At 37.9% G+C, this 13,159-nt stretch overlaps 1 protein-coding gene across 4 annotated transcripts; it reads right to left on the bottom strand.

The window, feature by feature from the left end:
• Positions 1-333: 333 nt before the first annotated feature.
• KCTD18 (potassium channel tetramerization domain containing 18) lies at positions 334-11,956 on the bottom strand. 4 transcript variants are annotated; one of them, XM_087919739.1, is made up of 7 exons: positions 11,555-11,956; positions 9,840-10,041; positions 8,024-8,235; positions 6,546-6,739; positions 3,330-3,436; positions 2,148-2,250; positions 334-1,427 (listed from the first exon to the last, which is right to left on the bottom strand). In XM_087919739.1, exons 2-7 carry the CDS (start codon positions 9,994-9,996, stop codon positions 881-883), a joined length of 1,320 nt encoding a protein of 439 aa, XP_087775865.1. In that variant the 5' UTR covers positions 9,997-10,041; positions 11,555-11,956; the 3' UTR covers positions 334-880. The 4 variants fall into 4 exon arrangements, with proteins under 4 accessions (XP_087775865.1, XP_087775866.1, XP_087775864.1 ...); XM_087919740.1 differs by having other exon boundaries at positions 3,342-3,436; XM_087919738.1 differs by having other exon boundaries at positions 11,857-11,956.
• Between the last annotated feature and the right edge of the window lie 1,203 nt (positions 11,957-13,159).

Here is a 13,159-nt window from a genome sequence, read left to right as displayed (position 1 = left end):
AGTGGTGGTAGGAAAAATGTCCTAATAGCCTTAAGAGAAGGTATTTTCAAACTTTAAGATATTAATGGAAAATATCTTTCTGATCATCAAACATTATTTTCTATGTTAGGACCAGAAGGCTATGTAGGGAAATAGAATGCTTGGGAAGTACAGAGTAAGTTATAGGGAAACCCCACCATTTAGCAAAAGCAACATTCCAAGAGAATGTGGAAGGATAGACTCCAAAGATAATTTTCTAAGTAGATAAAATATTTTCACAGCTGCCTGCATACTCAGAGAACCTTTTTTTTTAAGAATCTCAGATTTGTTTGTAATAAGAGAGTATACCTCAAACCATATTAATATATGTTTAATATAACATGGTTAACATCTTAGAAATATGTGGCCATACCTATCGAAAGCAGAACAGCCAGAACAATGGCAGAGTAAAAATCTTGGTTTCAGGAGGAAGAGACTTTATTGTTCTCTATAGCAATAGCACTTACACTTATATACTGCTTCGTAGTGCTTTACAGTCCTCTCTATGCGGTTTAGTCAACTTATTCCCCCTAACAATCTGGGTCCTCATTTTACCAATCTCGGAAGAATGGAAGGCTGAGTAAGCACAGAACAAACTGCACAAGTTTTTGAAAAGTTAAAAACCTTAGAACGTACCCAATCTAGCATAAATAATATTCTAAAATGACCAATGTTCCACATTTAATCTATACTTCATGATTTATAATGTACCTTACAAAAGTTAGCACCAACTGACTACCATCCACCATCTTACTAGAGCATTTTGACTATTTCCAATATTTTTGTGCAACCTGGAACTGTTTTGTCCTCTCAGGTGGTAAAAGTTTCTGTTGTTAAAAAATAATGACCTTAGAAACTAGTGTCACACATCACCACTCAGCTGGCTATTCTGGAGACCATCCCTGATACCAGTGCGCTTCAGGGAAAGGCCTGAATGTTCACAGTTTAATGAGTGACATGTAGAAGTAGCAGTAATTGCAGCAGATGGAAATTGCTGTTTAACTTTCTTCAAAACTGATGAAGAATGCTGAGTTCGTAATTCATTACAGAGTGGAGTCCGCTTCAGTTTTATCACCCGACCAGTCACAGACTTTCTGGATGAGGGAGACTTTGGGATCATTTGGCCAACTTCTCCATGGTCAGCATTTCTAAGAGAGGCCTGAGAATTTTTAGTCAATGGTAAGGTCCTTCCATAAAGAGTACTGGAAAGCTTTTTGCTTGTTAAAGAAATATCTCTGCTAGGACACTTAAGAGCCGTTTGGGCTTGTGAAGATGCTGTTATCTTTAAAGAAGCTGAATTCTTAACTTTGATGCAGGTACTTGTAGAGGGGCCAGAGAATTGAACTGGCTTCCGACCTATTCTGCTATTCAGCTGAGTTTCTTCCTCATCAGGAGAACCAAATATTCGTCTGTAAAAAAATCATTAAGTCCACTGAATCCAGTAAAGACAGAAGTATATTCAACATATACAAAAATTATTTTACTCTAATATCTGCCTAAAATGGTATATACATATATATCAGACATTTCAAACATCAAGGATGAGGATTTCAGCATATTTTCAAGTATATTTTTCTTATGTTTATTATTGTATTACAAAATGGGCTTCCATTTTATTTTATTTTATAGTAAAGAGAATAACACATGGATTTTTATGAGAGGAGGAGGAGGAGCAGGAGAAGAAGCATCTCTCCATTACTCATTAAAGAAGTTTCCATTGAAGATTGATTGTTCACTGCCCAGAATCTCTTGTTGAGATGGGTTATTCAAATTTAATTAATTAATTAATTAAATGAGACTCTTAAAGCAAAAGCACTTTTATTTCAGGTTTGAGTGGAGACCAGAAAAAAGTTGCAGTATTTTAGTGAAAGCACAGGTGCTGCCCTTGCACAAGGTCTAAAACATTTCTTTCTAATATCAAAACAGATGCACAACTCTAGTATTTTGTAATAATATTGTTTAACATATTGAAAGGAGGGTTCAGTGATCCTTCTATAACACACTAACTGCATATCGCATGGTAACACATGATTCTTCTATCAAAAGATACTGAATCTAAAAACTTAAGTGCAAATATAACTTTTATTCCACTTAAAGGCTACAACAGGCAAATGAACCACAGCACCTACCGTTTATGTACTGGAGACATATTCTGAAGGCTTCCTTTCAAAGAATGCTCCTCAAGAGTCCAACACTCTATCAGCTCCTGTGGTACTCGCCAGTAGCTGGCACCTTGTAATTTCAAACATATTTCACAATATTCAAGATACATAAATTTGGTAACTTCTACCTGAAATTCACTGATATGCAATAAGGAATTTGTTAATCCAACTGGAAACATATCTTCATTACAAAGTTTCGCTTTGTGTTCCCATAATTATAGAGCAATATTCTGAATATCTTTTTCTACATACAAAATTGAATTACATCCAGCATTATATAAGTGAAGTCACTGACATAAAAATATGAAATCTTGTTCCTTCTCCGCATCCTTTTACTCAGTGGTCCCCAACCTATCCAGCTCTGGAGCAGCAGCAGGCAGCAACAGTGGAGAAAGGGGTGGTTTCATGTGCACAACCTAATCCCATGCATCTGCAAATGGAGTTTTCCATACTTGCTCGCCACTTCTACGGCCCTATTCCCAATGGGCTTGTAGACCAGAAGCGATTTGCAGACCAAGAGTTGGGGACCCTACTTTTACTGAACACTTCCCAACCTTTGGAAGATTGTCAACCTACTGTAGTCATTCTGTTTGTATGTGGAGGGAGGGAGATATTGCAGGACGCAACTCCTACTTTCTAATTTACACTATTTTTTATCTTTTTATAATTTGTATAATACTATTTTTTACCTTTCTCAATTTCAGGCAGTTGCCTGAAGTAGTAATATGTTTCTAAAAAGGGAACAAAATAATGGCTATTACACTTAACTGACTTCTTTAGGGAAGTGTATACATGTTTTCAAAATTCACAATACTTGTTCTAGCAGAAATGAACTATCATGCCAGCACATGATAGCATGAACCCAATATATGATATTTGAAATGGTATTTCTTGTATTTCACAATTGCTGATTAAATTTTTACTATAGTGAAATAATAGATGGTTGGTTGGTTGAGCCTGAGTAATAATGCCAACATACTGGTTTGTTACCTTAAGAGCCAGTTATTCCTTTTTTCTTATGTTGCTAAATGAATAAAATGAATAAAAAATAAATGAAAAAATACCTAACCTGGCTAACTTTCAACAGCCGACTCCCAACCATAAATATATATTTTTTTAAATTCCATCTTCAAATGTAGAAACACATACATATACACACACCTCTTCCTTCCCAAGCCTCAAATGCATCCATTATCTTCTTCAGTTCTGTTACTGAATAGTAACTCCATATGTACTGGATGTTGTTTCCAGCCTCTCTAGGAAAAAAATGTAGAAAAAGACATTGTTTTACTAAATGAAAAACAAAACTTTGCTAAAGTTACTTTTTAATTACCCAAGAATCATAAACATGTGAACATTCATTCCTATGATCTAAACATTTAAGATGATAACATTGTTGAAATTTCTCTTTAACAAAAGTAGCAGCACCAACTTATAAACTATTCTTCAACAGAAAATTGAAGGATATTAAGATTAATCTGAATGGGTCCCGGAGTTGGATTATCATATTGCATTTAAACCATCATTTATTTTCATTATATGATAAAAAAAGTTATAATAGCTGAGTTCATACATCATAGTGGACCATGAAGCACAGTTTATAAACTGCAATTGATGACTCCATATTGTGTTAAAACATAATTTTTGGTTTGGTATGATATCTGAACCCAGAGACTGATATATATTCCAGAAACTATGGTTGAAAGAAAGCAACTTAGCCAGGGGTGGGATGCAAATTTTTAACCACCGGTTCTGTGGGTGTAGGTAGGTGGGTGTGGCCAGGTGGTCATGTGACTGGGTGGGCATGGTTTTTGTTTTTGTTTTGCTTACTGGGCCTCAGGGAAGCCTCCTGGGAGCAAAAGCAGGGCGCAGAAGGGGCCGCACAGCACACTCCGCAACCTGTTTTTTGCCTCCTGGGCCTCAGGAAGCCTCCTGGGCAAAGCAGTACAAGAGCGAGAGGGGGGTCAGCTGTGCTGCATAATTTAGATTAGTTAGAAAGCAAGAAATCCAACTATTTCCTACTTTCTAGTCAATCTAAATCGCGCAATACAGCTGATCTTCGGAAAACAGTTGATCGGTGGGGGGGGAGGAAATACCTTGATCTTCGGAGCAAACCTGTTCGCTCCCAGCTGATCTTTTGAGCTACCAGTTCACCCGAACCAGGCCGAACCGGTAGGATCCTACCCCTGAACATAGTGCAATAAGGCACAATTATGTGTTTAAGTGAACTATTTTATTCAGCCAAGCACCAGCACTAGTATTACACTGTTGTCATTGCTGAATGTTGATAACATGATTTGTAAGATTAAATGTAGCATTCTTTCTTGCCTAATTATTTTTACATAATAACTCCATCTAGCTATCCAGATAAATAGATAGACCTTATGCAAGCAAACTGAATGGACAACAAGAGTAACATTTAGTTCTACTAAATGTTTAGTTCAATGATTTAATTACATTTGATTGAATTACTGTTTAATCTATAGTATTTTCTGGGCAATGTATGTTTAAATATTCCAGGCTTAGTTTTATTAATAACAATTAAGATCCAGAGTACTACACAGACATAACAGAAGTAGAAATCTAGTTACATAACTGGATTTTCTGTTGCTCTCCTTTTCCTATATATCCTTCAAACCTGAATTAGATGTACTCAAACTTTCCAGAACAGAGAAACTGAGTATCTGCAGGCATATTCTAGCAGATGTTAACACACCAATATAGAAACGTAATTGGAAAGTCTTAATATTAAATCTTTAATGTTACTCTAAGTAATAATTAAGACAGTATATTCTTCTACCCAAAAGTAATTTCTATTGTATTACATTTAATGTAATACAATATTCTATTCTATTGTATTACATTTAATGTCACTACATTATTGTGACTAGATAATAAGACTACAATCTTAACCAATTTGTGTCAATAAACAAATCTCAAAAGGATTGACATAGGGAAAGATTTGTTTATTTTTAGAAAACTGCCACTATTGTTGAGCACAATAGTAAGAACCTAACTTCCTGGTAGCTCTTGAGGAACAAGTCCAATGATGGTCACCATTCACAATGACAAGGAATGAGTAGTACTGAAGTCTAAAGCATCTGGAGAATAACTGCCTTTTTTCCCTAAACAGAAATTGCATAATGAGTTATATAAATTCATTTAGTTTGCAAATCAGTTTGCAAATTATAGAATTCTTTTATAATAGAATTCCTTTATTGGCCAAGTGTGACTGGACATACAACTAATTTGTCTTGGTGCAAATGCTTTCACTGTACATAAAAAAAGATACATTCGTTGAAGAATCAAGAAACATCAGGTACAACACTTAATAATAGTCATAGGGTACAATAAGCAATCAAATCATACCAGGAAACAGTCAATATAAATCGTAAGGATACAAGCGACAAAGTCATAGTCATACAGTCACAAGTGGGAGGGGATGGGTGATACGGAGTGATGACAAGATTAATAGTAATAGTAATGCAGACTTTGTAATAGTTGGACATTTAGTTTAGTTTACTTTATTGTCATTGCACCTCATACAACGAAATCAAACACCATCTTCAGTGCACATCATGACCATGATCATGAAAATAAACACAAACACACATCCTTCACCCTTCATACATTGAACCGAAAACCCCCGACACCACACCAACACTGCACTATACAGCAGAATTCAAAAGAGCTACTGCCCTGGGATAGAAGCTGTTTTTCAGCCTATTTGTCCTTGTTTTTATTCTGTACCATCTGCCAGATGGTAATAGTTCAAAAAAAGGGTTCCCAGAATGAGATGGATCTTTGAGAATGTTTTGAACTTTCTTAAGGCAGCGGGAGCTATAAAGCTCTTCCAAAGAGGGGAGAGGGCAACCAATGATCTTCTGGGCAAAGACATTAACCCTCTGGAGTGCTTTCCTATCTGCCACTGTGCAATTGGCAAACCATATAGAGGTGCAGCATATTAAAATATTAAAATGCTCTCTATGGTGCAGCAGTAGAAGGTCACCAGCAGTTTTTCATTCAGTTGTTTTCTGAGAAGTCTCAGGTAGTATAATCTCTGCTGGGCCCTTTTGATCAGGGCTGCAATGTGGGCACCCCAGGTCAGGTCCTCTTTTAGGATAACATCCAGAAACTTAAAACTGGCCACTTGCTCCACTCGGTCTCCAATGGGCTGGATGTCTGATCTGTTCGTTCTATAATCCACTATAAGCTCTTTGGTGTTGAGGACCAAGTTATTGTCTCGGCATCACAAAAGCAACTGGTCCACCTCATCTCGGTAGGCAAACTCAGCCCCCTGGAGATATGTCCCACCACTTATAATCTTAGGTTAATAGATAATCACCTGGCTGAGAAACAGCTCACCTTTTGTAAATATTTCTACTATTTATTCGTCCTCCTAGTTCCTTTTCAATTGCAGTTATTCCATCTGCTTTTGTAGCATATATTCCAATTACTCTACTCTCACAGCTGGCACCAGAAGTGTTGAGGTAATGCAGGACCCAAACTGTTGGTTTAGTGCATATTAAGCCATAAGAGTCACAAAAACCTATGAGTACCTAGAAATGGAGTATACAAACACATATATTCAATTAAACAATCTGGCTATTTAATATATTTTACATAATTTGAATTATTAAAAAGTATCTAAAATATTTAATTCTGTCAATGTAATCCTATACCATTTTGCCAATGATAAATACCCAGATATCTGCAGTCTTACCACTTCTACTCTGAAAAACAATAATTTAAGTATTTATTATATGTAGCCAATATTTGCTAAATGTGCGGACAAAATTTTATATTTTTATTAGAAGTATGTTAAAGGAAAATACAGTAATATTGAAATGGATAACTGAGCTGTGATTACCATTAGTGAAAGGCTATGTTTTAATGTATGCATAAAAACATGCATATAAGTGCATGAAAAATGTCTGTTACCATTGGATTGGGAGGATTTGTACATTACACTGCAGGTATTTCCTTTAGTCCTATGAATAATAAATATTTATTCACATTTATGCATACATACATACATACATACATGTATGTTGTGGCTCCGAGTTCTGAGCCTGCATTCTTAGAGGAAGAAGATTCAGAAGAAGAGGAGAAGGAGGAATTGGGAATGCCTTCCTCCCCAGGACCTTCCTCTTCGGCAATGCCTTCCTCCCTGATTGTGCCTCAGGTATCGGCAGATAACTGAGAGGAACAGCCTGAGGCTAATCAGGAGAAGGAGGAGGGCATATTGGAGCAGCCTTTGACAGAGAATCAAGCAGACGAATGCTGGCTTGATGCGAGGCAGCGTCGCAGGCAAAAGTGTGGGCTGCAGCGCAGGAGGCATGGACGAATGAGAGAGCTGAATTAGTGACACGCCCCACAGGGAATAAAAGTGGGTGTGTTTGCTCTGGGAATTTCGTACGGGTCAACATGTGACTTATCCAGAGGAGCTTCGGTGTATTCTGTGTTGTGACAGCTTGTGTGATTTATATTCCTGTTTTCTTGTCGGACTTGGCAGACAGCGTGTGTGAGACTGCCAAGAACATTATCGGTTCAAAGAATTAACCCTATAATTACTGGATTTGCTTGCCTGTTTGTATTCAGTTGGAGTTTGGATTTCTCACCTCCTTTGTAAAGGTGAGACATAGCACATACATATATATATAATGGCTAACATTTAAAAAAAGTTTTTCACTGCCAGCCCATCCTAGACAAAGTAGTTGGTGGATTAAGCCCAAATAAAAAGGTAAAAGTTATTTTCCAGCTGAGAAATATGCATTACTTGTCCTTCATTAAATTTTGAGTATATATTGCAGAATAATTGAAGAACATAGGAAAACTCTGACCTTCTTAAGTTCTACATTTGTTCTAAAACAATATGTTTCCATTTCATTAGCTAGATGGTCAACAAGACTGTAAGGGTAAGGAATGCCAAAATAATCAGCTTCTTCTTGTAATGCAATCCGTGTTTCCTCATTTTCAGGAATCCAAACTTCTCCATGAAGATAATTTAAGAGGTATTTAAAAAGATTGCCATCACGATCAATAAGGCATGCTCCTGAAAGCAGATACAAAAAATGTACACATACATTATATACCTCCATTACTGTAGTATATTATATTGCCTAGTATATCTGTGTTAACAAAGAAGAAAATACAATTAAACTTTTAATTTGTATTAACCAAGTTGGATGTAGTTCAACACATTGTACTGGATTAATAGAAGCCAAATCAGGAAGATTACTTTATAGCATAAGCCATGCTAGTTTACTTCTGTAAATATAGAAAGCATTGTTCAACTCTGTCAAATTTGAACACCTACTTAGAAATTACATTTTCCAACCTCATATTTATAGAAGAGAATATATGTAGCTCAGGGTTGACCAAGGACTCTTTATATCATATTTGCTTAAGAGGGTTTATTTCAAAAGTTTTTTTTATTTCTTTCCTCTAGGATAGAAGTATAAACTTTTTTTTTCTATGAGGACCATATTTGGCTATTTAATGGCATGCTACAGGCTCCACATCAAAAAACAAACAAGGAAGAAATTGGATAATGGCTTATTCCCATTTATAATTAAACATGAAACTTAGTATTATTCCCTAATATGTAATAAATTTACTCTTCTGTTCCATTATAAATTAGTTTGATAGAACTTTGGGAGAGGTCTTGGGCCATACATGAAACTTTCATGGGCCTGAAGCCACAAAGTGCAAACCTCTGTTCCAAACTCTAACCCACTAAATACTAACAAAAAACTGATGAAATAATTCCCCTTTAACTCTAATTACATTCACAACTGTGCATTGGGCTTTAGCTCAAGACACTTGTGTCTATATAGAATGAAATGGTATAGATTGTGTTGTGGCCCCGATTCCTGAGCCTATACTGTCATAGGAAGAAGACCTGGAAGATGAGGAGGAGGAACTGGGAATGCCTTCCTCCCCAGGACCTTCCTCTCTGGCAATGCCTTCCTCCCTGATAATGCCTCAGGTTTCATCAGACAACCGAGAGGAACAGCCTGAGATTAATCAGGAGGAAGGCATATCGGAGCAGCCCCTGACAGGGAGTAAAGAGGAAGAGTGTTGGCTTGATCCTAAGCAGCGTCATAGGGAGAAATATAAGCAGCAACGTAGGAGGCATGGGAGGGTCAGAATGTGAGCTGAGTCATTGAGCCACACCCCGCAGGGGATAAAAGTGGGTGTGTTTTCGGCTGGAACTTTGTATGGGACAAAGTTTAATCTTACTTCAGATTTTCTTCATGAATGATTTTTGTGGACTGCCTTGTAATTTTCTGTGAGTAGATTTTTATTGGTTATCAGTTCAGACTTGGTAGGCAGAGGGTGTTGGAATGCCAAGGATATTATCAGTTCCAAATAATTAACTCTGTGAAGTCTGAGCCAGCTTGCCTGCCTGTGTTTGTGTGGGTTGGAATTCTTTCATCTTTTGGGAAAGAAGAAAAGTGAGACAGAACAGATTGTACATCTGCAGAATGAGGGCTGTACATAAGAATGAATGGATGCAGAAGGAAGAAATCAAGCGGTAGTCAAGCTCATAGGAAAAATAATGCAAAGAAGCCTACAACCAAGTTATGGTAAATGCTGAAATGCATTTGTTCACCTTTTCAAATTTTAACTATTTACAATTTAAGAAGTTTTTACCTGTATTATCCATTTTTAAAGGAAACCTTCCACTGAACATAGCTGCTAACATTGAATCCTTAAAACGGCATAAAGATTCACGTCTAGCGGTATACATAAAGCCTCCAACATTAAGTTGAATAATATCTACCATCTTTCCAGACTTGCTGTCATCCATCACTTCTGCAGTTAATTTTGTTGATTAAATTATGTATTTTGATACCTGAAATAAATTTTATATAAAATTGAATTTAGGAGATTAAGAAAATTAGCATTTTGGTAGCATTATCACTCAAAAACAATAGTTACATGACTTAAATTTTGTGCTGATGTTTCAGCTCAATCCTTTGGACAGTTAGTGGAAATCTCTTAAATGCTGAAGATCCATACCATCATGAGAATGCACATTCAGGTCATACTTCTAACCAAGCATTCTTAAAATTGTTGGTGATTCAATTGCTATAATTCTTATTCCTCAGTCATGGTGGCTGGAATGTTGTGAATTGCAGTTGACGCATCTAGAGGGCATCCCAACAGTAGGTAATTTACAAATGCCTTGTTTCCTCAACCATTACAGCAAAAACAAATTATATGTATAACTGAAAATCCAATTATTCTTTTTTAACATTAATCCCAAGAAACTTGGTTACTACTGTATGTTGGGAAAGTGATGTTCTACACTCGGAAAGACCTGTTTGGAACCAGAGCAGACCATGTTCCTCAGACATTTCTTCCTTTATCCAATATATTGTGGGAGAAACTTGTGAAGTAATAACCCAATATGCAATTCTAAATACTGAGCAGCTATAATTTTAGACTGAAATGCCATAAATATTTGCTTACCTGAATAAAATAGGCATAGTAAAATGGTGAACCATAGCATAAAGTATATATTTTTCATCAAAATGCTAAATGCCAAGAGAAACATGTTTTTATTAGAACCTCCTTTCAGAAGAGATTATCCAAGCTATAGAGACCTTGTAGGATTGCCATTGTGGTGAAAAATAGGAGCCAGCCACTTTGTACACCACCTTGAGCTGCTGTGCTACTGCGGGTTATAAATCAAATAAATGCACATGCTCTATGACTTTTCTAGACAAATACACCGGATCCATAAAAACAGCCTGGTTTATAAAGTTGTTTAGCAAATAATAATAAAACATCTTGATGTATACAGTATTACAATATATGGGCTCCTATTCCCCTTTCCAAATATACTGTGCCATGAGAAAACACGAGGGGACTAGAAATGGGAAAAAATGCCTAGGTCCAATGAAATTGCCCAAATAAGACAAGCCTCCTAGAGAGCTTTGCCGTATCATTAATGTTTCTGACACAAATTAGGTCCAAACTGAGCAGCAGAGTTCTTTGCTAGATCTGGCGATTAGTGTATCTCTCCTTTCTAAAATTCTAAGATCCAAGAAGGAATTTAGAACAAGCAATGACCATGCTGTACAATTTGAAGTATGGATATTGGCCAGGCAAGCTGGATTCTTTACATTAAACCATGTCCAAAGCGTACAGAGCTGTTGTATGAAACAGTTGGAAGACAACAGTTTTTCTACTGTTGGGAAGAATCCAGTTTACAGATCGGCTGCCAAAATTCCTTAAAAGTCTGCTAAATATCACCATCACATAAAGTAAATGCAGCTATCCCTGGAAACAAAACTATCAGAGCCGATGTGTAAAAATGTGGACAGCTCCGAGAAGCCAGCAAAGGGTTACAATTTTACTACCTCTTGGCTGCCATCCGTGGTTGGCTGGATTTTTGCATTTGAAGGAATCCTGCTCCCCTGCTAAATCAGTCAAGCTGCCCCCTTTGCCTCTTTAATAAGAAATTATGTACGTTGCTAAGGGCAGGGAGGAACACGCAGCATCCGGGCAGGAGGGAGGACACCGAAGCCAGTCTCCTTCCTCCTTCTACAGCCCGAAAACAGCAGTGGCTGGAAGAGGAGGAGGAAGAGGGAGCCGTGAGCGCAAGGGCTTCGCTGAGATGGGATAAGGGGATCAGAGGGAGGCGGCTCATGCGGTCCGTTACCTTCCTAGGCTGAGGTTCCGCCCAGAAATTTTCCAGACTGGCACTCGAAAGCCCGCCTTCCTCTCACGCTACCGTCTCTACCGCTTCCATTTCCAAATCCGGCGGAAAGGACGGAGGCGGAAGTGGAGTCACGGCCGGGCTGGATTTAGCCCCCGGAACAAGAATCCATGGATGCAATAGGACGACAAAACAAGAAACCACTTGGAAAAAAGTGTCCCTCCCTCCTCCATAAGCCTCCTCGCGCGGTTAGGCAAGCATGAGCAGGATGACAGGGCAAGAATAGAGCCCGTCTAGAAAGCCAAAAGGCTCCACGTCATGGAAGAAACTAGCCGAGCGAGTCTCCCTACAGCCCCAGCTGTCCATCGATCGCTCTTCCACCGTACTTTCTCGATCGAGCGGGTCCAGGCTCGGTTCCACGCGCGCCAGCGTCTCTCGTAACGTTTAGGTGCTGAATGGCAACGCTCGCGCTCTTGCGTGGCCGCAGTTAAACGGTTCTGGCGTTGAGCGCTGCATCCCTTCTCTTAAATTGGAAAGACTCGGAGTTACGGGCTTTTTTAAAACAAAAAAGAAAGCATAGTTTATTGAAGTGTCCCGGGTGAGAAATTATGACGTGTTATGGCTCTCCCCTTTTTTTTCCTGTCAGTGGTCGGAATCACTTTCTTCCTCAATATTAAAGCATTTTTTCCACTTATTTTCTGCTCCCTAAGGTTTGTACACATAGGCAAACACCACAGCATATTTTTTCTATAATTCAGAAGATTAAACATAGTTTATCCAGTACACATATTGCAGTTATTGTTGGCTTGAGTAAAGATTGGGCCTGAAGATTTTGATCATTCCTGGTATCTACTTGTGGTTTCTAATAAATAAGGAGATATTCCATAAGGGCATTTAATTTGAGTTGTGACTCCCAGAATCTGATCTGAATGCTAAAATTCAGAAGCACAAATTAATTCCCATGTGGAAAAAGAATGCAGCTGGTAGCAGTGTTTGCAGTAGAGGCTTTTATCATTCATGGGTCCAAACATTTGTGCCTCTACTTGCAATTTTTCAAGATTTTTCTCTCAGAAAAAGCCATTAATATAGGAGACCAAGAGCTCTCTGAAAGCATAGACAATCCAGAGGAGCTCAAAAATCCTTTCTAATGCAGAGATTTTCCTTCCAAGCTCCAGTCCCTTTCTTTTTTGCTAACCTATTCTCACAGTGTTGTGGAAGGGGGGAAATAGGAGGAGGGACTTTGAGGTGTTTTGCCTTGAGTTCTTGAATGAAAGACAGATCATAAATGATAACTGTTGAAATAAGC

Source organism: Pseudonaja textilis, chromosome 1 (assembly GCF_049901715.1).
Source record: "Pseudonaja textilis isolate UNSWEBS1 chromosome 1, rPseTex1.2, whole genome shotgun sequence".
Lineage (NCBI taxonomy): Eukaryota > Metazoa > Chordata > Lepidosauria > Squamata > Elapidae > Pseudonaja > Pseudonaja textilis.
The sequence above is the reverse complement of the archived record's forward strand: the minus strand, read 5'-3'. Positions and strand labels throughout refer to the sequence as shown.